Raw genomic sequence first — 21,628 nt, forward strand, 5'->3', positions numbered from 1 at the left:
CCAGAAGGTTGAGGCTGCAGTGAGCCATGATCATACCACTATACTCCAGCCTGGGTGACAAAGTGAGACCGTGTCTCAAAAAAAAAAAAAAAAAAGTAGATTCTAAATCAGTAAGATTAGTACCAGTAAATACTGGCATAAGTGCCCACTGGTTAGAGGGGTATGTAGAAGTGCCCTGTGGTTAGAAAAAAAGTGGCTCACACCTTTTTAACTCTATTTTAGAGTTAAAAGACGGAGATAAAAGGATTAGTGCAAAGTTGAGGTGTTGTTCAAGGAAATGATCAAAGGTGAGGTAGGATTCTGTCTGCCTGGGGAATAATTACTAGCTTAAAAAAAAAAAGAGGGAGAACTGGCTACAGAAGTTGAGTCATACACCTAAAATGAGCTCTTTGCTGAACATTTCTTACTGAAGAAGTTTTTTTCTGTATCAACTCTAGACCACTCCTTTGGATTTGGAAAGAACTTGGTCTCCTGAGTATCATGTAACTAATGACTGCCAGCATCCCTGGACCTAGGTCCTAGTAATTCTTGAGTTGCCTCCATGTTTATCATCCACGACAGATCCTTCTTAGTAATGTCCCCAACTTTCACATGGTCAAAATCATTTCGTATTGATTTTGAACACCTGTATAGTTGCAACACATATAAACACATCATCAATAAAAACTATTTTTTAAATTAATTTTTACAAAAACAGACATCATACTCCTTAAAGATCCTCCTTCTGGGACCTTTAACATGCTCAGCTAAGTCCAAAGGTTCCTACCTCCTTAAGCACGTTCACTACAATCTTTCTTCTGATGGGTAACACGCCGAATATTACTTTAAACTCTTCTCAAGGATCTTTTGGAAGATCCCTCAAAACCAGCTCTCTCCTACCAAGTAAACACTTTGCCTGTCTATCAGCTTATATTTGCCTTATCAACAATCTAGTCAGTATCTCATGGTATATCAGAAACTAAAAATTACCAGATGCATATCTAAGGGCCTCAAGGAAAGTATGAGTTCGACATTACTCTAGTAAGGCTTGCGGCAGAAGAAGAGAAAAAAGAGTTACTAAGAAATAAGGTTAAGCTCTCTCCTTCCCCTGAATGAATAACAAAGAAACTGGTCCTTTATTTCACATTACCAAATTCTCCCTCTTCCTCCAAACTGGTTTAAAATGAGTAAGTAAAGAATGATGATACAGTATAGCAACAGGTCTGAAAAACCAACAATTACTACTTGGGCGTACTTTTTTACATCTAGGTTACTAAAATCTCTAGTGGGTTCAAGAAACTGCATCTCCACTGCTGGTCCTTATATAGATACAGAAAAGAGGAAAGAAACAGAGTATTCACGTCACATGTTAGCCTTAACAGCAAAATCGAATCATTATCCAGTTTTAACAGACTGTCAGCATGTTAGAAATCTAGTTCAACTCCTTAGTTTTACAACTGAAGAAACTGAAGCCAAGACAGATTAAGACACTTGCCTAAGATCACGACTGGTCATTGGTTTCTTAGCAACTATTCAAAAGTAATTCCTTATTTTCTCCTTTAAGATATAATGTGAGGAATCACACAATTGAGCAGGTTCAACTATTATTTCCAAGTAAGACAAGGAAACAGAAAAAATATCAAGATGACAAAGAAAACAAGAGGACTTACCTCTGGGTCTGCTAGGCGCTGAGATAAACCTACAACAAAGACGAGGTTTTTTTGTACGACACGTACACTAGCCAAATGTTTGCGATTTTCTGATATTTTTTGTTTTCTCTCATTTTGTTTCTGTTTTTTCTCATTCTTTATCCTTTGCAGTTCTTCCTGGGAGAGTGGTTTATAAACTGCTGGATCTTCTGGATATGGCTTTAAGCATGAAACAAACACAGAAGTTAGCATCAAATTAAAAAATAAAAAAACTACCTAAGTAATTATCCGATTCTCGGTGGTAGGTATGTGGGTTATTTGTTACGTTCTCCATTTATGAGAATGTTTTAATTGCTTAAATTTTTTTTATTTAATAAAAGACAAATGTTAAATAAAATAGTTCTAATAAAAAAAATTTTGGAGTTTAGCACTTTTAGTGCTAAAACATCTACGGTTTAAAGGCAAAACAACAACAAATCAATCTTGATATTCCCTGCAGTGTCCAACAGAGTTTACGGGAAGATTAAGCTTCTAAGGTGCTACGTAAGGGGCAAGGAGTGTAAGTTCTTGCATCTAAATGTGGATTTTACATATTATAATTAACAACTATTTAATGAAAAGCTACTACTATGTGCTAGGAGATTAATGAAGTTACACATTTGTTCTTAAAGCAATTACTACTGTGTCCGGAACATAGTAATCTCTCAGTAAATACTAGCAATCACACTGTTGTGTGATCGTTTCTTTCTTAGCATTTTGATACCATTTTCATTCCTACTATTAAAGCCAGGGCTACTAAATGAGGGCTCTGGAGACGGAATGCTGGCACTGAATCCTAGCTCAGCCATTACTATCTGAGTGACTTTGGTAGTCACATGACCTTTCTACCTCAGTCTTCTCATCTGTAAAATGGAAACTACAGTACTTTATTTATTCACCTATAAAGTGATTAACACTGTGTCCTGCATGTAAGTATTCAAAAGCCAATTATTACTACTAAAAACAAATAGTTAATGATAAATGGAAGATGTGGCACATTATTTTTTCTTTTCTTCCCCCCGCCACAGACCCCTGCACACACAACACCAACATAGGGGCACATTAAATGCCATAATATGTTAAACTGGATAGGAAGAGATTCCAGGGATGGAGACTCAACTGGTTTGGAAATTGGCACCTATCAGAATATAAGAGTGGGGAACAACAGAAATAATGCCAAACCAAAAAAAAAAAAAAAAAGGTGGAAACAAGGAAGGGTGGAAGAAATAGCCACAAGCCTGAAATTTTGCTACGATTTTAATGTGAAGTTAACTTCCATCTCTTCATACGTAAGTGTAAAAAAAAAAAAAAACTCTCAAATTTGTGAACATACCCAGACTAATGTTGATGGCAACTAAGAAAGTGAGGTTTTACCTTATATTCCTCAACTTTTACTAGTATATACCCTGAGGTCTCCAAAAACCCTATTCTTTCCCTTCTATTCCCACTTTCGATTTTAACTTACTGCTTTTTAAGAAAACTTAATACTCTTCATAGTTTATCTTATCATCAATGAATTAGAGCTGGTGACCCAAAAAAGAGTCAGGCTTAATCCTTAGCAGTTTGGTAGGATATAAACACCCATACCATTTGATTCCCACGTTAAGAATCTGGATCTTTGAGTTAGTTGATCCTGTTTGGTGTACTCCAACTTATTTGTGAGTGAAAGGCACACAAAGCAGCTTGCTTAGTAATTTACCTGATTTTGGTATGATTTTAGGACTTTCTCCAGGATCATATATAAATTTACTATGATTTCAGAAGCTCAATAAATATGTGCCAAGCGAACATCAAAAGCTACTCTCCAGAGTTGAAAACCTAGCATTTCTTTTAAAAGCCACCAAAACACACACACATACACACTTTTTAAAATTAAAACATAAATTATTTCTTGCATTTTATACTTAAGGAACCAAACTGTTAGAGATCTATTAAAGTAAGTTCAGTTCCTCAATCAATTACGTAGTCTTCCACATTTAAGTTTTTTCTTAATGCTTCCTGTCAAAACTTTCTTCTCCACTTACTTTTCTGTACCTACATTAATTATCTCTTTCAAGTCTTAATCTATCTGCCTGGATGATTTTAATCCCTTGAAGCAATTTGGAACTCTAAAGGCACAAATGTAAAAAGATATAAAAGCAAACTACATATTAACGAATTAAAATACTTTTCTATAAGATAACTTAAATTTTTCATTTGCACCTAGAAAAGATGTTTTCTACCCCAGAATTCCTGGGGTAGCTCCTTTTGAAGTGTTTACAATTAAGTTCATTTGAGGCTCACGCCTGTAATTCCAGCCCTTTGGGAGGCTGAGGTGGGCGAAGCACTTGAGATCAGGAGTTCAAGACCAGCCTGGCCAATATGGTGAAACCATGTCTCTACCAAAAATATTTTTAAAAATTAGCTGGGTATGGTGGCATGAGCCTGTAGTCCCGGCTACTTGGGAGGCTGAGGCAGGAGAACTGCTTGAACCCGGAGGCGAAGGCTGCAGTGAGCTGAGATTGTGCCACTGCACTCCAGCCTGGGTGACAGAGCCAGACTCCTTCTCAAAAAACAAACAAACAAACAAACAATTAAGTTCATTTCAAAGCTGTTGCTCTTCACTAACATCTAAAATAGTGATGCTCCACTGCCTGAATGGATCAAACATATGGATTGCTCCTAGTTTTGTTTCAAAGTATAGTTGATGCACTGCATTTTACCAGTCCATAACAAGGGAAGTACAAAAACTGAGATAAGCATTCAGAAACTCTCAGAGCAACTGACACTACCACAACATTCAGGTACATCAGCAGTGGACTCTGCAGAATAAGATATGTTTCCATGTAGTCAAAATATTAGCCATGTATAATAGCAACCTATATCAGTCTTCAACACACAGGGGAAAAGAAAGAAAAGAAAAATCTGATTCTTCATCACAGACAGTGTAAGAAGCAATGATGTAACTTTTCTGGGACTTAGATTTTTCTGAGAACTGGCAGAATGTGACAAACACCCTCAAGCTTTTTCCTTTGTTAGCACTATATGAAGTTGTATAAAATACTGATTAAACATCAGGCAAAGTCATGTAATATTTGAAAATGCACAAACACAAAAAAATTGATGGAGAGTGACATAAGAAAAATCAGGTTGCAATATCAACTCTTATCAAGTATATTACTGATGCACCATCATGCTGAGCATATAACAATGAGTTATATTGTTGTCTGAGTCTTTTTGCTATGTTATTCCAAGTTTTGTTCCTATGGAAATATATTTCCATCAGGCTTCAAAGTCAATGCTGTTGGAACACAACTGCTACACAATACAAAAGATACAAACACAGGAGAACATGAGACAGAGTATTCTACTACAATTTACCCTCCAAATATATCTTACTCCAGTACCTTAAAAGAAGTTATAAATACTAGTTGTTTAATCTTAACACCTGAAAAATATAAAATATGCTTACCACAAATAGCAAATACATAATCAAAAGGTTTATTAGCTTCAACTTGTCCAAAAGTTTTATTAAAACATTGGAAAAGCATGTATTCCAAAATAGTTCCTCCTCCATTATAATTCCTTCTCTACACACATCACCATATATACCTACTGTACAAACCCAAGGTCAGAAAATCAATAAACTAACACAACAAAATAAGGATGAGAGGTAGACTATAAAGATGGGAGGGCTGGCTGTGGTGGCTCACACCTGTAATTCCAGCACTTAGGGAGGCTGAGGTAGGAGGATTGCAAGACCAGCCTGAGCAACACAGTGAGACCCCCATCTCTACAAAAAATAAAAAAACATTAGCCAGGCATGGTGGTGTGCACCTATACTAGCAGCTACTTGGGAGGCTGAAGCAGGAGGGATGCTTGAGCACAGGAGTTCGAGGCTGCAATGAACTATGATGGCATCACTGTGCTCCAGTTTGGGTGACAAGGCAAGACCCTATTTCAAAAAAAGTGGGGGGGAAATGAAGAAATCAAACATGAATAACTGCAGACAGTAAGACTCACAAAGCTAATAATACTAGTACTAAAAATGAATATAAAGAAAAATACAAAGGCCAGGCGCGGTGGCTCACGCCTGTAATCCCAGCACTTTGGGAGGCCAAGGTGGGCGGATCATGAGGTCAGATCGAGATCATCCTGGCTAACATGGTGAAACTCCATCTCTACTAAAACCACAAAACAAATTAGCCAGGCATGGTGGCGGGTGCCTGTAGTCCCAGCTACTCAGGAGGCTGGAGCAGGAGAATGGCGTGAACCTGGGAGGCAGAGATTGCAGTGAGCCGAGATCATGCCACTGCACTCCAGCCTGGGTGAGAAAGGAAAGAAAGGAAGGAAAGGAAGGAAAGGAAGGAAAGAAAGGAAAGGAAGGAAAGAAAGGAAAGAAAGGAAGAAAGGAAGAAAGGAAAGGAAAGGAAAGGAAAGGAAAGGAAAGGAAAGGAAAGGAAAGGAAAGGAAAGGAAGGAAAGAAAGACAGAAAAATACAGGCTATTGTATTTTTGGCTGGGTGCGGTAGCTCATGCCTGTAATCCTAATATTTGGGAGGCCAAGACATGCGGATCACCTGAGGTCAGGAGTTCGAGACCAGCCTGGCCAACATGGCGGAAACCCTGTGTCTACTAAAAATACAAAAATTAGCCAGGCGTGATGGCAGATGCCTGTAATCCCAACTACTCAGGAGGCTGAGGAGGAGAATCACTTGAACCTGGGAGGTGGAGGTTGCAGTGAGCCGAGATCACGCCATTGCACTCCAGCCTGGGGGACAAGAGTGAAACTCCATATCAAAAAAAAAAGGGGGGGGGGGAATACATCCGATCAATTTTTTGACCAGAGCACATGTTAAATTTCTAGGAATAACTTATATATAGGAATAACAAATGAAAAGTTACAAGCAGAAAATTTCTCTTTAAAGGCACTATTGTGTATTACATATCAAACTAACGCAAAATAGGTTGCTTATGGAGAATTATTTAGATATAACATTATCTTTAATAGTGATAAACTTCCAAGTTACTAGTTAACATGGTTTGCAGTTTCTAGTGTAATTACTTAATTTCTTCCATATGTGTAGTTATGTTTCCACTTTTATTCCAAATGCAATTATTTACGTGTCTTCTCTTTACTTTTTATTAAACTTGCTAAGACTTTAATTATTTTATTGGTCTTTTCAGAGAACCAGCTCTAATCTTTATTGAAAAACTTTTTATTTTTTTCCTATTTCACAAAATTCTGCTTACTCCCTTCCACTGTCATTGGGCTTATTCTTTTTCTAATTTTTTCTGATCCCTTCTACTGTCACATTACTTATTCTTTTCTGATTTTTGTTGTTTTCTAATAAATGTATTCACAGCTTAACTTTTCTGCTACATACCACTTTGGTCTCATGCCAGATATTCAGAAGTCATGTTCCAAATTATTGATTTAGAATAATTTGTAATTTTCATTTTGATCTCTTTAAACCAAGAGTTATGGAGGACCATAATTTATGTATTATAGGTAAATGAACTTTTAAGAAATCCTTTTGCTGTTAACATCTAATTTGATTATACTATTATACTATTTTTTTAGGGTTCTGGTTTCCAGTAATACAGAGCTAATTAACCATCTTACTAAAAACTATGAAAAATACAACATAAAAAGTTTTTTTTTTTTTTTTTACTAACATCCTAAAAATCTACACTAGGAAAATCCTAAGCCAATTTTTGGTTGAAAGTAAAAATTCAGAGGCTAAACAGAAAATCTGATTAACAATAAATGGGGTAGGGAGAGAAAGAGCTGAGGAGAAAGAACATTCAAAGCCCAACACCAGCCCATGGTAGTCTTTGGCAAGACAGGTCCTATGATAAGCTGAGATACAGTCCACTTCCAAACGGTGGGCTCAGGATAAGAACAAATTATAAACCGGAGGATAGTCTCAGGGTAAGAACAAACTACAGAAAGGTCAGAATAAGGTAAGAAAAAAGGGAAAGTACGTAGGGGAAAATCATCCTGGAGAAATTGTTGAAGTCAACCCTAGGGAAGAGTTGCAGCATGGAGATATATAGCTTGGCTAGACCAAAAGCCTTTAAGCACATGGCAGCCGTAATGCCAATGCTTACCGGACCCAGCAGAAGCCAAATTGAAGCCTCTCTAGAGAGGAGTCAATCCACGCTAGTCCTTGGGGAACCTTACAAATAATTTTCTCAATGACAACAACAAAGAAGCAGCCACATTAACCAAGCACAAAGAAATACAACAACATGAGCAACAATAAGCAGAAACATAGCCCAGACTTCAGCCACTGGAATTATTGGGCAAAGATTTTTTTAAAAAATAATGCTTATCTGTTTAAAAAGCATATAACCTTGAAAATACTTATAGGGTATAATAATCTATTTTAAAATAACAGCAAGAGAAAAAAAAAGAGCAAACATTACTTTCTAGGAATGGAAAACACAAAACCAATAGTTAAAACTCAATGGACATATTTAGGGGCAGATTGGACCCAAAAGAAACTATTCACATATAAGGACAGATCAGAATAAATCATTGCTATACACACACGTGCACACACACACACACACACCCCTTGCTAATTCTGTTATTCAAATTCTCCATTTTCTTTTTATTGTCTACTTCATCTATTTCTAAAATCTCTCCATTATAAATACGGATGTCAGTTTCTCCTGGTGTTTATAACGGCTCAATATACTTCAAAGCTGTACTGTTAAGTAAATAAAGATTCATGCCTTTGTGGACCTTTTGCCCTTTTAAAATGTGTTTGATCTTGAATTTCATTATGACTAATATCAGTACTATTATATCTTCTTTCCTATGATTTCCATTTGCCCACTGTATCATTTTTCCTTCCTTTCATTGATATTTTTCTTGAATATGCTTCTAGTCAATCGGTTCTACAAGTTTTGTTAGGAAAAAAAGCAGTCCCCCATTTTCCCTCCTCCTCTGCAACCAGTTGCCTCTCCCTAGAAATAATCATGTTGACTCTTTTAGATGATTCTTTGTCATTTTCTACCATATCTCTAAATAATACATTCATATGGTTACTTCTTGATTTCTCAGTTTTAAATATCATCACCTTATGCAACTTGAAAACTTAGCTCTGTCAGTTTCCCTCATCAAACATCCCGACTCCACTTTCTAATTTCTACCGTAACTTTGGTTAGGGCAATATTCAGGATTACATTATTATAAAATGCAAATGTTATTTACACACTTCCACTTCCAGCCATGGAAGTAACAGACTAGTCCTATCATCATAAACAACTAGAGAACTAGACAAAAATACAGGAAATAACTATTTTCAGACACTGAAGAAACAGGCAATGAACAGCAGAACTGTGATCTCTGAGAAAAAAGAAATAAAACAGATGAATACCATAACTATCCCAGCTTTCTGCTCTTCCAGCACTTACCAGATCCTGGTACTGGGTCCAAAAGTCATAATGAATGGAGGGGACAGACAGTGATAAAAATTAGAAGAAGTTGGCCGGGCGCGGTGGCTCAAGCCTGTAATCCCAGCACTTTGGGAGGCCGAGACGGGCGGATCACGAGGTCAGGAGATCGAGACCATCCTGGCTAACACGGTGAAACCCCGTCTCTACTAAAAAATACAAAAAAACTAGCCGGGCGAGGTGGCGGGCGCCTGTAGTCCCAGCTACTCCGGAGGCTGAGGCAGGAGAATGGCGTGAACCCGGGAGGCGGAGCTTGTAGTGAGCTGAGATCCGGCCACTGCACTCCAGCCCAGCCCGGAGACAGAGTGAGACTCCGTCTCAAAAAAAAAAAAAAAGATTAGAAGCAGCTGAGACAGAAATTTATGGGGGCAAAATACCACAAAAATGGAGTCAGCCCAGAAAGAATTCCAGAGGTCTACATAGAGGCGTACTGTGATAGCTAGTTTTCACAGGTGTCTTTCCAACAGAGATACCTAGTAGAGTCCACACCAATAATGAATTTAGAAAAGAAATAAAAAAAGAATACCAATGACATGCAAACTCTTTCAGAAGGGAGAAGATGAGGGAACATTTCCCAACTCATTTTATGTGGACAGTATTCCTTTGATACCAAAACTGAAAACAATACAAAACTACAAAGAAACACCCTTCATGACATAGACAAAAAAATCTTCTGAAAATATTAGCAAACTGAATATAAAAAGGGTAATACTTCATTATCAAGTAGGGTTTATCTTTGAGAGGAAAAGCTGATGCAAAAATTAACATAGGCCAGACATAGTGGTTCATGCCTATAATCCCAACACTTTAGGAGGCTGAGGCAGGAGGAATGCTTGAGGGCAGCAGTTCAAGACCAGTCTGGGCAACATAGTGAGCCCGTCTCTGCAAAGATAAAATTTTTTTTTTAATTATCCAGGTGTGGTGGTGCACACACACCTGTAGTCCCAGCTACTTGGTAGGCTGAAGCAAGAGAATTGCTTGAGCCCAGGAGGTTGAAGCTGCAGTGAGCTACAATCAGGCCACTGTACTCCACCCTGGGCAATAGACCAAGACCCTGTAGCTTTAAAAAAACCAAAAAACGTAAGTTACCATTTCAACAGAATAAAGGGAGAAAAAAGTATAACCATCTCAAAAGTATCAACAAAGGTATTGGGCAAAATTCAACACCATTCATGATAAAATCTCTCAGCAAATTAGGAATAAAGGAAAACTTCCTCGACCTGATAAAGACCAGACCAAAAAATGCACAGACAGCAACTACTTAATGGTGTAATACTTAACGCTTTCCTGCTAAGATTGAGAACAAAGATATCTTCCTTGTCACTTCTTTTCAACATTAAACACTAGAGGAGTTACCCAGTAGAATTAAGGCAAGAAAAAGAATTTAAAAACACAGAGCCAGGAGCAGTGACTCATGCCTATAATCCCAGCATTTTGGAGGGGGCTGAGGTGAAAGGATGCTTGAGGCCAGGAGTTCAAGACCAGCCTGGGAAACACAGCAAGACCTCTACAAAAAATTTTTTTAAACAATTAGCTGGGCATGGTGGCACGTGCCTATAGTCCCTCCTACTGGGGAGGCTGAGACAGAAGCACTGCTTGAGCCCAGGAGTTCTAAACTGCAGTGAGCCGTATTTGTGCCACTGCACTTCATAGCCTGGGTGACAGAGCAAGACCTTGTCACTAAATAAAAATTTTAAAAGCAGAGATTGGAAAGGAAAGAGTAAAACTGTCCTTTTGCACAGAACACATAATCACTTATGTAGAAAATCCTAAGGAACCTATTTAATTAACAAGGTTTCTTGATACAGATGGCCAACATTCAAAAGTGGTACATTAGCAATAAACAACTGGAAAATGAAATTTTAGAAACAATATCGGGCTTGGCACGGTGGCTCACGCCTGTAATCTCAACACTTTGGCAGGCCGAGGTGGGTGGATCACAAGGTCACAAGATCGAGACCATCCTGGCTAACATGGTGAAACCCCGTCTCTGCTAAAAATACAAAAAATTAGCCAGGTGTGGTGGCACGCGCTTGTAGTCCCAGCTACTCGGGAGGCTGAGGCAGGAGAATCACTTGAACCCGGGAGGTAGAGGTTGCAGTAAGCCGAGATCACGCCACTGCACTCCAGCCTGGGCGACATGAGTGAAACTCCATCTCAAAAAGAAAGAAACAATATCATGTGCCATAACTCAAAAAACATAAAATATGGATAAATATAACAAAACATGCTGTACTATTACGTATACTGAAAACTAAAACACTGCTAAAGAAATTTTAAAACCCAGAAAAATGTAAAGATATACCTTATTCATGAACTAAAGGAGTCAACATTTTTAAGAAGTCATTTTTCCTCAAAATGATGTATCTATACAGTTAATGTAATCTCCATCAAAACCCCAGTAGGCTTTTTGTGGAAACTCACAAACTGATTCAAAAATTTATGTGCAAATGCTAAGTACTCAGAATACCCAAAATAAATTATAAAAAGAATAACAAAGTTGAAAACCTTGTCATGCCAGGTTTCAAAACTGACAGTAATAAAGACAGTTTGGTATGAGCATATGGATAGATATAATCATCAATGGACAAATACAGGTGCTAGTATTGGATTTACACATTTATGGGCAACTGACTTTCAAGAAATATTTCAAAACCAATCAAGAGTAAAAGGACAGTCTTTTCTGCAAACGATGCTGCAACAACAGAATATCAGCATAGGAAAAAATATATATATCTTGATTCCTACCTCACATGTGAGCCACTGTAGCATAGTATGATTGCTTTTTCATTTCTGTACAACTTTTTGTTTCCCCTAGAGTTAATCTGTTTTGTCTGGTTATATTTTTAGGTGTTTATTACTAATTCAACCATCAAATCTCTTCCAACTGGCAAAATGGCCTCACAAGACATTTCTCTTTTGGAACACCAAGTATTCTTTTATCTTTTTCTACAAATCCCTCTTGGAGTTTTCTGATGTGTTGCATTTTGGACTGGTTGCCCTCTTTACCTTGGGCACAGCTGTCATCCTTCCCCATCATTTCGGGAATCCAGGTGCTTCTCTCCTGCGTTGGATCTCCTGTTTCCTTTATCCCATGATTCTCTGTTCTTTATTCCTTCATGTTGGTGGGGCACATCCTCCAATAGATTCCTGAGAGAGAATGCATGGAAGGTAAAAAAAATTTTGAGGCCTCTCACGTCTGAAAATGTCTTTTCTTGTACCTTCACACTTAACAGTTGAGCAGATACGAATCCGAAGATGAAAATTAATCTCCTTCAGAAGCGTCTTCTAGCTTGAAGTCTTGCTATTGAGAAGTCTGAAACAATCTGAATTCCTTGTCTTATACGTGCGATCTACTTTTTTCCTCTGTGGAAGCTTGTAGAACTTCTTTGTCTTTGGTATTCTGGTATTTCAAAATAAAAAAGCTTGTGCTGGACACCTGATAGGCCCTTTCAATCTGAAAATATGTTCTTTGGTTCTGGGAAATACTCTTCAATCATATTCTTGGATGATTACTTCCCCTCTGTATCACTGTGATCTCTTCCTAGAGCACTTAATTGTTTGGTATTTGACCTCCTTGATTGATTCTCAAATGATTAATCTCTTCTCCCAAATATTTCATCTCTTTTGCTTTTTGTTTCTCAACTTCATCTTCCAATGCTTTCCTTCAGTTATTTTTGTTATTATATTTTTATTTTCAATAACAATGGTTACTGTTCACTGAATATTCTTCTTTATATCATCCTGTTCTTTTTTTTTTTTTTTTTATCTTGAGGTAGTATCTTGCTCTGTCACCCAGGCTGGGGTGCACAGGCATGAACATGGCTCACTGTAGCTTCAACCTCCTGGGTTCAAACGATCCTCCCACTTGAGCCTCCCAAATAGCTGGGATTACAAGCATGTGCCACCACATTCAGCTAATCTTTCTTATTGTTATTCGAGACGAGACCACGCCATGTTACCCAGGCTGGTCTCAAACTCCTAACCTCAAGCAATCCTCCCATCTTGGCCTCCCAAAATGTTGGAATTATAGGCATAAGCCACCATGTCCAAACCACCATCCTGTTTTTGTTTCATAGATACATTATCTTCTATTATTTCTGAAACAAAAATAATAATACTTCTGTTGAAGTTCTCATTTTCTTGTATAGTCTCTGCTTTCCATGGGAATCAATACATAATGCCACATCAGTGCACCACCTATGTTCCCATATCTGCTGTTTCTATCAGTAGCTTTCTCAGAAATGCTGCATTGAAAGGACACATAAAAGCAGGCTAAGAAAAAAACCAAGTAGCCTGTGCCTGTGTTTAGCAGCCACGACCAAACAGTAACACTAACCTCTCTTGGTTTTTAAAACCTGGCTGTCCTTGCTTTTCAAAGATATTAAAGCTAAGATAAACTTTCTGCAAAACAGGTACGTTTCATATTGTAGACCAAAAACAGGAGCTTGATTCAACTAGCTCCCTACTTGCATCTCCCAAGTTTCTTCAGATCATTTCAATATGCCACCTCACAGCATGGCCTCTGTAGACCCTCTCTCTGCAGGGTTGGGTTACATGTAAATGGTAGTTTCATGACCCTCTCTAGGCCTCTAGCAACACTGTGGTTTTCCTCTGTGTTAACACAACCACTGTAGATGGCCTCCAGAGACCAAAGACTTGCCCGACTCTGACCGACACAGGCAACTTCATAATATTTATCTTGCGCTATGCTGAGCATATTCTCTGGCAAGACTAAGCCAGGTCTCAGACTCCAAGACTCTCTGCTGCCTGCAATACAAAGTCTGGTGACCAGGAGACCAAGGAGAGGTTCTAGGATATGTGATTAAGTCAACAAGAAACCAAAAAATTATTCCTGGCCTAATAACAATAACCACCTCAGCTAAAGATTTAACTTGGAGACCCTAAAAGGAGGTTGCCTTAGACCTCTGTCATCTGGATTTCTTTTTTCTGTAACTGTTGGAAAGTTTTAGTGCTTATCCTTAGACAAGCTTTTATCTTTTCAATTCATGATCTTATCCAGTCTCATGATATTATAAATAACATACTATATGCTAACTGACCCCCAAATCTTTATCTCCATACCAGAATCTTACCTGAAATCCAGAAATGTACATTCATTCACCTGTCTACGCAATATCTCCACTTAGATTTCTAAGAGGAATCTCATACTTAACATGTCTAAAACTGAGTTTCTGATCTTCTCAAATATCTATTCCTGGTGAAGTCCTCCCCATTTCAGTTCACGGCCATTCTTTACTTTCAGGTGTTCAGTCAAAACCTTGCAGTCATCCTCATCTCTCCATTTGTTTGTATAGTGGTTCATGAATAATAAAGTTCATGAATCTTTTCATGTGTGAAAATGTTTTATTATGCCTTTACACATTAATAAAATTGAGAGCTCTCCTTTCAAAGTTATATTCCCTCAAAATTTGGGAAAATAAATGTATCAATTAGTTTATTTTCTATAATTGTAAAATGAAAATACTGGTATTAATTTTAGCCTTGTTCTTTTGTATTCTAAATATTTATCTCTCACAAGCTTTTAGTTTTCCCTTTATTCTAGATGTTCTAAAATTTCACAATTATATAAACAGATACTTATCTTTTTCAGTCATCTTGCTTCACACTCACAGGGTCTTGCTAATCTAAGAGGAATTTTCATCTATTAGTTCTTTGATTATTTCTTCCTATTCATTTTTAGTTCACTCCTCTGAGACTGCTCTCAGCAGAGATTAGAACCTGTGGATCTATGTTGCTTTTCTTTCATGCTTTCAATTTTTTCTCTTGTTGTATTATATTCTTCAATAAAAACCCACTCAGCACAAGCTTCCAATTTACCAATCTGCTCTTGAAATGTGTCCATTTTGCTTTTCAGGCCATCTATAAGATTTCTCAAGATCTCTCTAATTGGTTCTTTTCATAAGGAAATATAGTCTTTCTACATGAATATGCCATTCTCTCTTTCCTTTCTGAAAGGTACCAATGATAGTTTTAAATGTCTTTCTATTTTGTTTCCTGTGTTAGGATCTTCTATTTACTGATTTTTGTGCTTCTCTTTCATGATGTTGGTTTTCCTCAAATCTGTGTTCTTTCCTTTTGCACATCTTTACATGTGAGAATCCTGGTAATCTGCCTATAAATGCTATTTCTGCCTACTGCAAGATTCTCCTCTGTGACTGTAGCAAACACATATTGCTGGACAGGTAATCTGCTACGCACAGAAGCTCCTAGTTCCTCCAGAATGCTTCCATTAACCTTAAGGCTCTGATTCAAATTTATAATCACTGTTTTAATTAGAGGGCATCTGTCTCTGCTACATGGTACAAAAAAGGGGGTAGGCCCATAAGGCTGCTCTGAGACCATACTCGACCAACTACACTGAGACGTTTCCTAGGATCGTGAGGCACTGCCATTCCTTTTTTTTTTTTTTTTTTTTTAAAGCAGTTTTCTCTTGAGCTGATCTAATGCTTCCTCCTTGAAATTGTTTCCAACGTCCTTCTCGTATTTCAGAGATTCCTCACACTTTCTGGTATTCCCAGGACACCCTTTTATTCATATCAAGCGTTGCTAAAGTTATACTGTTTTTACCTTTAAAACCTTTTTTTTTTTTTTTAACTTTCTAAAGACTTGAAGTAATTTTAGGTAATCTCTTAAGACTGAAATGATTTTCTTTGTAATTTCCCCAAATAACTTATTTTTCTCTAATGACAATTTAATAACGGGTCCTTTTAAGGTGACTTCGTAACATCCCAAAGGGGAAAAAAAAGAAAAAGATAAACATCATGAAGCCAATAAATTTATAATCCTTAGAGTCTTGGGCAATCCTGAACATCATTACTTCTGATGAAATAGTTCAATATGATTGTCTTCTTATGGAATGACTGGGAACCAATTTTTAAAATACAACTGTTTAAAATTCATAAACAAAAATTTATATAGATTTTGCCCAAAGCTAATGTTAGGGTTTTCATTTACCTTTCCATTCACATTTCTTAAACTATATTAACTATGTGAAATATTATATATACAAATTATATACACACATTATATATGTTATATATAATATATATGTAACTATATAAATGTATAAACTACATTAACATTGAAATAGACCTAACTTTTTATTCATATAATACATATACATACCCACTGGATTTTTAAAATCTAATGATAAATAAACAATGCACCGCCTTCTGAGATTTACTACAAATTCTCAGATAAGAAAACTGAGAGGTAGATTACTTTTTAAATTTTAGATATCTAAAGCACATTTCAGCTTTCTCAAAATTTGACAGAACACAAGAGGTCTTTGAAATGGGTAACCAGAAAATAAAGTTTAAATTACACAAACATTAAAGAAAAGGCAAATTCCATAATAAAGTGGCAGATAGTTGCATTAATCCCTAAGGTCACAAATAAAGTCCTTCAAAATACAAATGCAGCAGTCCTCCCTATCCTGGTAGTTAATTCACTATACTGTAATTGTGTTGCTGGGGCTTATCAAAACAATAAAACTCACAGAATATTAAAAATAATAGATTTTTAGAGTTAGGAGGGGCTTTTCAATAATACAATAGTTCAGAACAGACTATATAGACTCAAAAGACATACTTGAATTCTAAACCTCCTACCTACTACTCACAAGTTGATGACTCTGGACAAGTTCTCTAAGCTCCTGTTTCCTTGAGTATAAAATGGGAATATCAATACCAGCCTAAAATTGCTGTAAGGGCTCAAGAAATGAGCAATTATTATCTTCTGAACCAGGATTTCTCTGTCATTTTAACCCTCTTAAGTAAACATCTTCTCTCCTATTTTGTACTAGAAAATTGAAGTGAATTTCCTCCCACATGTAATATAACATGTTTTTCTAATTTCATGCAACCCTATCCAAATCCATTACCTCTCTATTCTTAATTTTCTTAAGCAGTAAGCATCCCTGACCATGTCTTTCTCCTCAGATAAAAACAACAAACTAAAGGCCAATCAGAGAGGTTACATGACTTTACAAAGATCATACAGCTAGTAAACAAAGCCAAGACATGGCCCTGACTCACAGTGCAGTGTTCTTTCCACCTTATTATGTCTTAAAATAATATACATGATAAAATAAGATAATCAGGTGAGGTTTGCACAGTCTTTTAAATTCACTTGCTCATATACATGACAGGAAAAACTATACAATTAAATCACTGTGCAGTTATTTTGAAGTATTTACCTTTCTACATGCAGGACAAAGCCCATTTTCATCAGTGCGAATTCGATGCCAACAAAATCGGCAAATCTGGTAGCCACAGGTGCAAGGGAAAAAGTTGATATCATCTATCTCCAAGGGCTCCATGCAAAGAGGGCACTCCACAGGGTCTTCCTTCGCATCAGGACTGCGAGACATCTTCACGTTTATTAAACAGCAGCAAAAGTTTATAATAATTTAAGGGAGAAGGAAGTTCAGCACTGAAAGCTAAAATGTAGGACTCTGACGACCTGCATGAGAAGAAACAAAATACATTGTTTACTACTGGAAAAATGGCACAGTCAACAATTAAGAGTCACACTGTCAAAAAAGTTGAAAAAACTGACTGAACAACTACTGTTATCAACCTGAAATGGCTTTCAGAATGGATTTCTGAAAATGTTTGAAGACCAAAACTAAAGGCCTGGCATCATTAATATTTTGGATTCAACGTAAATATAAAAGAACTTCCTTTTTTCTCGATAAAACATTTAGTACTAGCCTATAGCACTAATCGTAACACATTTTAGGGAAATAAATAAGGTAAAATTGCACTCTTAACTGTCTCATCTTTGACCTAAAACCTAGTAATATTGCCACATAACTAAAAGACTCTTACACTATTCTGAAGTTTGTCACAATTTATAAAACGAATCAAATGAAAACAAGAGACTTCAATCATCTACAGTTACATGTTAACATCAAACTCTTGACACAGAAAACATAGGTTAAAACTCAGAAAAACTAGGATGTCATAGAACCATAGACCATAACTATACAACTAATTACGTAATAATATGCCAATGAAAACTTCTGAAAAACATGTGTTAAACAAAAGTATTCCTATGGTAATACTACAAAAAGCCTACAAGAAACAGGAATAAAGAAGGGAACAAATAGACCTTCATATCACAAACACTTTTTGAAAAGTTAAAAAACGTAACTTTTTAGATTATGGGGAGTTTTAAATTTTCAGGTAACAGTTTAGGCTAAAGTCATTGTTAGATTAAAAGGTTAGGTTGAAATCACTATTTTAAGTTAAAATCTGATAGCCTGCAAACTAATCTATAACTATAGTAATCCCACCAAAATCATGGTGGTAATCTTTCACATAATTGGACAAACTGATCCTAAAGGTTACATACAAGAATAAATGCATGAGAATCATTTTGGAGCTTCTGGGGAAAAACGTGGGAATTTGCCCTATCACATACTAAATTATACTAATTATACTATAAAGCTACAGTAATTTAAATAATTAGTATAAAAATAGACAAAAGAGCAAAGAAACTAAACAATCTAGATATAGCTGGGTACAGTGGCTCATGACTGTAATCCCAGCACTTGGAGAGCCCAAGGCAGGAGGATCACTTGAGGCCAGGAGTTCAACTCCAGCCAGGAGTTCAAGACCAGCATAACATAGCAAAGCCCCCATGTTTGTAACAAATTTTAAAATTAGCTGGGCATGGTGGTGCACACCTGTAATCCTAGCTACTTGGGAGGCTTGAGGCAGGAGGATCACTTGAGCCCAAGAGTTCAAGGTTGCAGTGAGCTATAATTGTGCCACCGCACTCCAGCATGGGTGACAGAGTGAGACCCTGTCTCAAAATTAGAAAAATCTAGAAACAGACTCATGAATTTATGAGATTTTAATATTTGATAAAATGTATAACTCAAGATGGGAAGGCTGGACCATTTCATAAACAGTGATGGGACTCTGGGCTATCCATTTGAAGAAAAAATAGTATATAATTTAATACTGCAATTTAAAAAAATCCCAAATGATCTAGTGATCAATAAATTATTGAAGTGTTAAAGAAAAAAAACATTTTTTTTTTTTTTAAATCTTGGAATACAGAAGGCCTTCATAAGCAAAACAAAAATTCACAAGTCATAAAAGGAGACAATCAATTAATCAACTTAGCAACATGGAAAGAAGAAAACATAAACAAAATTGAAGACAAGCATCAGAGTAAAAGATACGTTTGCTACATATAAAGAAAAGCTAATGTTCAGAATGTATAAAGAAATCCTACAAAGCAGTAAGACAAAGACAAGTTAAAAAAAAGAGAGACAAGAAAACGGTAAGTAGTTCACAGAAGAATTACAAGTGATTAAAATACATGAAAAAAATGATCAATCTCTTTAGTTAACAGCCAGGTAACTTCTTTTGTTTTTTGTTTTTTTTTAACCCCATTAGCCTGTCAAAGAAGTTAGTTTTTACCCAAAGTAGAGAAGTAGAGAGGATCAATGATCTAGTCCCTCTTTCAAAAGAGGAAATGGGAACACATTACTTTGCCTTAAGTTACACACTTATTAGTACAGCCTGGATCCCTTCTACAAAGTTTTAGTCCTAGATAATCTGTGCTCTTAACCACTCCCTTATATCACCTCCTAACTAAGAATCAAGCCTACATAAATAGTGACACCAACATAGCCAAGTGTTTGGCTATGTTCTACAGCATTATAAGAGTAGAAAACTGCAGGCCAGGTGCGGTGGCTCACACCTGTAATCCCAGCACTTTGGGAGGCCGATGCAGGTGAATCACAAGGTCAAGAGATCGAGACCATCCTGGCCAACATGGTGAAACCCCGCCTCCACTAAAAATACAAAAATTAGCTGGGCATGGTGGCACACGCCTGTATTCCCCGCCACTTGGGAGGCTGAAGCAAGAGTACTGCTTGAACCCAGGAGGCGGAGGTGGCAGTAAGCCGAGATTGTGCCACTGCATTCCAGCCTGGTGACCGAGCAAGACTGTGTCTCAAAAAAAAACAAAGGAGGGGGGTAGAAAGCTGCAAACAGTATACTGTCCATTAATGGGAAGATCATTAAGTAATTATGATATAAGGTATGTTGATCAGAATGTCTATTCCAGTTATACTTTTTAAAGAACAGCAAGTATGAATATACAATTACTTTCATATAAATATACAAACTCTGTATGTGTATATATTTAATTTATTTCACTAAGAAAATAAACATATGGAGGTTTAGACACCAAAATGTTGTTATTTCACAAAAGACAAAATGGAGTTAGGAGACTACTAATTTTTTAAAGAAAAATCCATATTATCTAAATTGCTGCAAAAAATGTATTTTTTTCACAATTCAAATGGCCCTTTAAAAAAAGAGGAAAATTGTTTTCATTTCCTTTAGAAAAATTAAATTACTTCTCACTTTTGCTAATAATTAGAAGAAAAATACAATGAAATAGTGTCTTCTTGTGAATCTGTATTTCAAAACAAAATTAAAAAAAAAAAAAAAAGAAATGCCCAGATTTGCCACTATTACTTTTCAGCATATATACAGTTAGGAGTTTAAAGCTGACTTCTAATAGGTCCTCCAACTTTAAACATCTCAAAACTGTACCTGTAGAAAACACAGACTCAAATATAGGTTCCAATAACAGAAAAATAAACTGAAATAATCAAAGGGTGCTATCTACACTTCTAATACCTTTGATTCTAAGATATCATTTATTTAACTACAGGTTATTAGAGTTTTAGTGAAGTAATTCATGGAATGTTGGAAAGGAAACAATACATTGGGGCTTATGAACAGAAAAGCTTTCTAGAAGGTAAATTACTATAAATAAAAAATGATATACTGAGGTTTTGCTTTTTGATTGTTTCTATCTGCTTTTTAATTTTAAAAAAGTTTACAAGAGTATGTATCTTTCGGTTTAGGGGGAGGTTTAGAGGAACAAAAAGGGTCAAAGGAGCAAGAAATCCTTTAGATAGTTAACACAAAAGGAAGTACATTTGTGCACTTCTAGCACCATGGAGAGAAGCCACAGAAGCTGGCTGCCAAAAGTAATCTCATAAATGGTAAAAGGTAGGAGGAGGGTAGTCTGATGTGGTAGAATATTGCAATACAAGGTCAAAGAGTTGACTGACTCATCTCTTTCACAAAGTAACTATATGATCTTGGATAAGAAATTCAAAAGCTCTAGAATTTGATGTACTCATCTGAACAATGAAGAAACACAAACTTTTGGGGAATTTCAAGTATAGAGCAATTTCCTAAATGTATTATAGTACCCTTCTGAACTAAGTTTTTAAAATGAGCTTTGAAATTGACTCTCCAAAATACCCTTGCCCAAATTTTCATTTAGAGAATAATTTTCCTTCATAAGCCAGACAACTAACATTAAAATTAAAACTAAAAAGGCTGGCGCAGTGGCTCATGCCTGTAATCCCAGCACTTTGGGAGGCCAAGGTGGGCACATCACCTGAGGTCAGGAGTTCGAGACTAGCCTGGTCAACATGGTGAAACCCTG

The 21,628-nt window shown here is 36.6% G+C and overlaps 1 protein-coding gene across 6 annotated transcripts in view; it reads right to left on the bottom strand.

The window, feature by feature from the left end:
* Window positions 1-21,628, bottom strand: part of CNOT4 (CCR4-NOT transcription complex, subunit 4) — a 155,752-nt gene that overhangs the window by 59,684 nt on the left and 74,440 nt on the right. For all 6 annotated transcript variants that reach the window (XM_011941251.1, XM_011941248.1, XM_011941250.1 and 3 more), the window contains exons 2-3: window positions 17,334-17,599; window positions 1,650-1,847 (exon numbers count right to left, since the gene is read on the bottom strand). In XM_011941251.1, coding sequence (XP_011796641.1) covers window positions 1,650-1,847; window positions 17,334-17,507 — 372 coding nt within the window. In that variant the 5' untranslated portion in view covers window positions 17,508-17,599. The remainder of the gene's footprint in view (window positions 1-1,649; window positions 1,848-17,333; window positions 17,600-21,628) is intronic.

The sequence above is a fragment of the Colobus angolensis genome, unplaced genomic scaffold, assembly GCF_000951035.1.
Source record: "Colobus angolensis palliatus isolate OR3802 unplaced genomic scaffold, Cang.pa_1.0 Scaffold2, whole genome shotgun sequence".
NCBI classification, from domain to species: Eukaryota; Metazoa; Chordata; class Mammalia; order Primates; family Cercopithecidae; genus Colobus; species Colobus angolensis.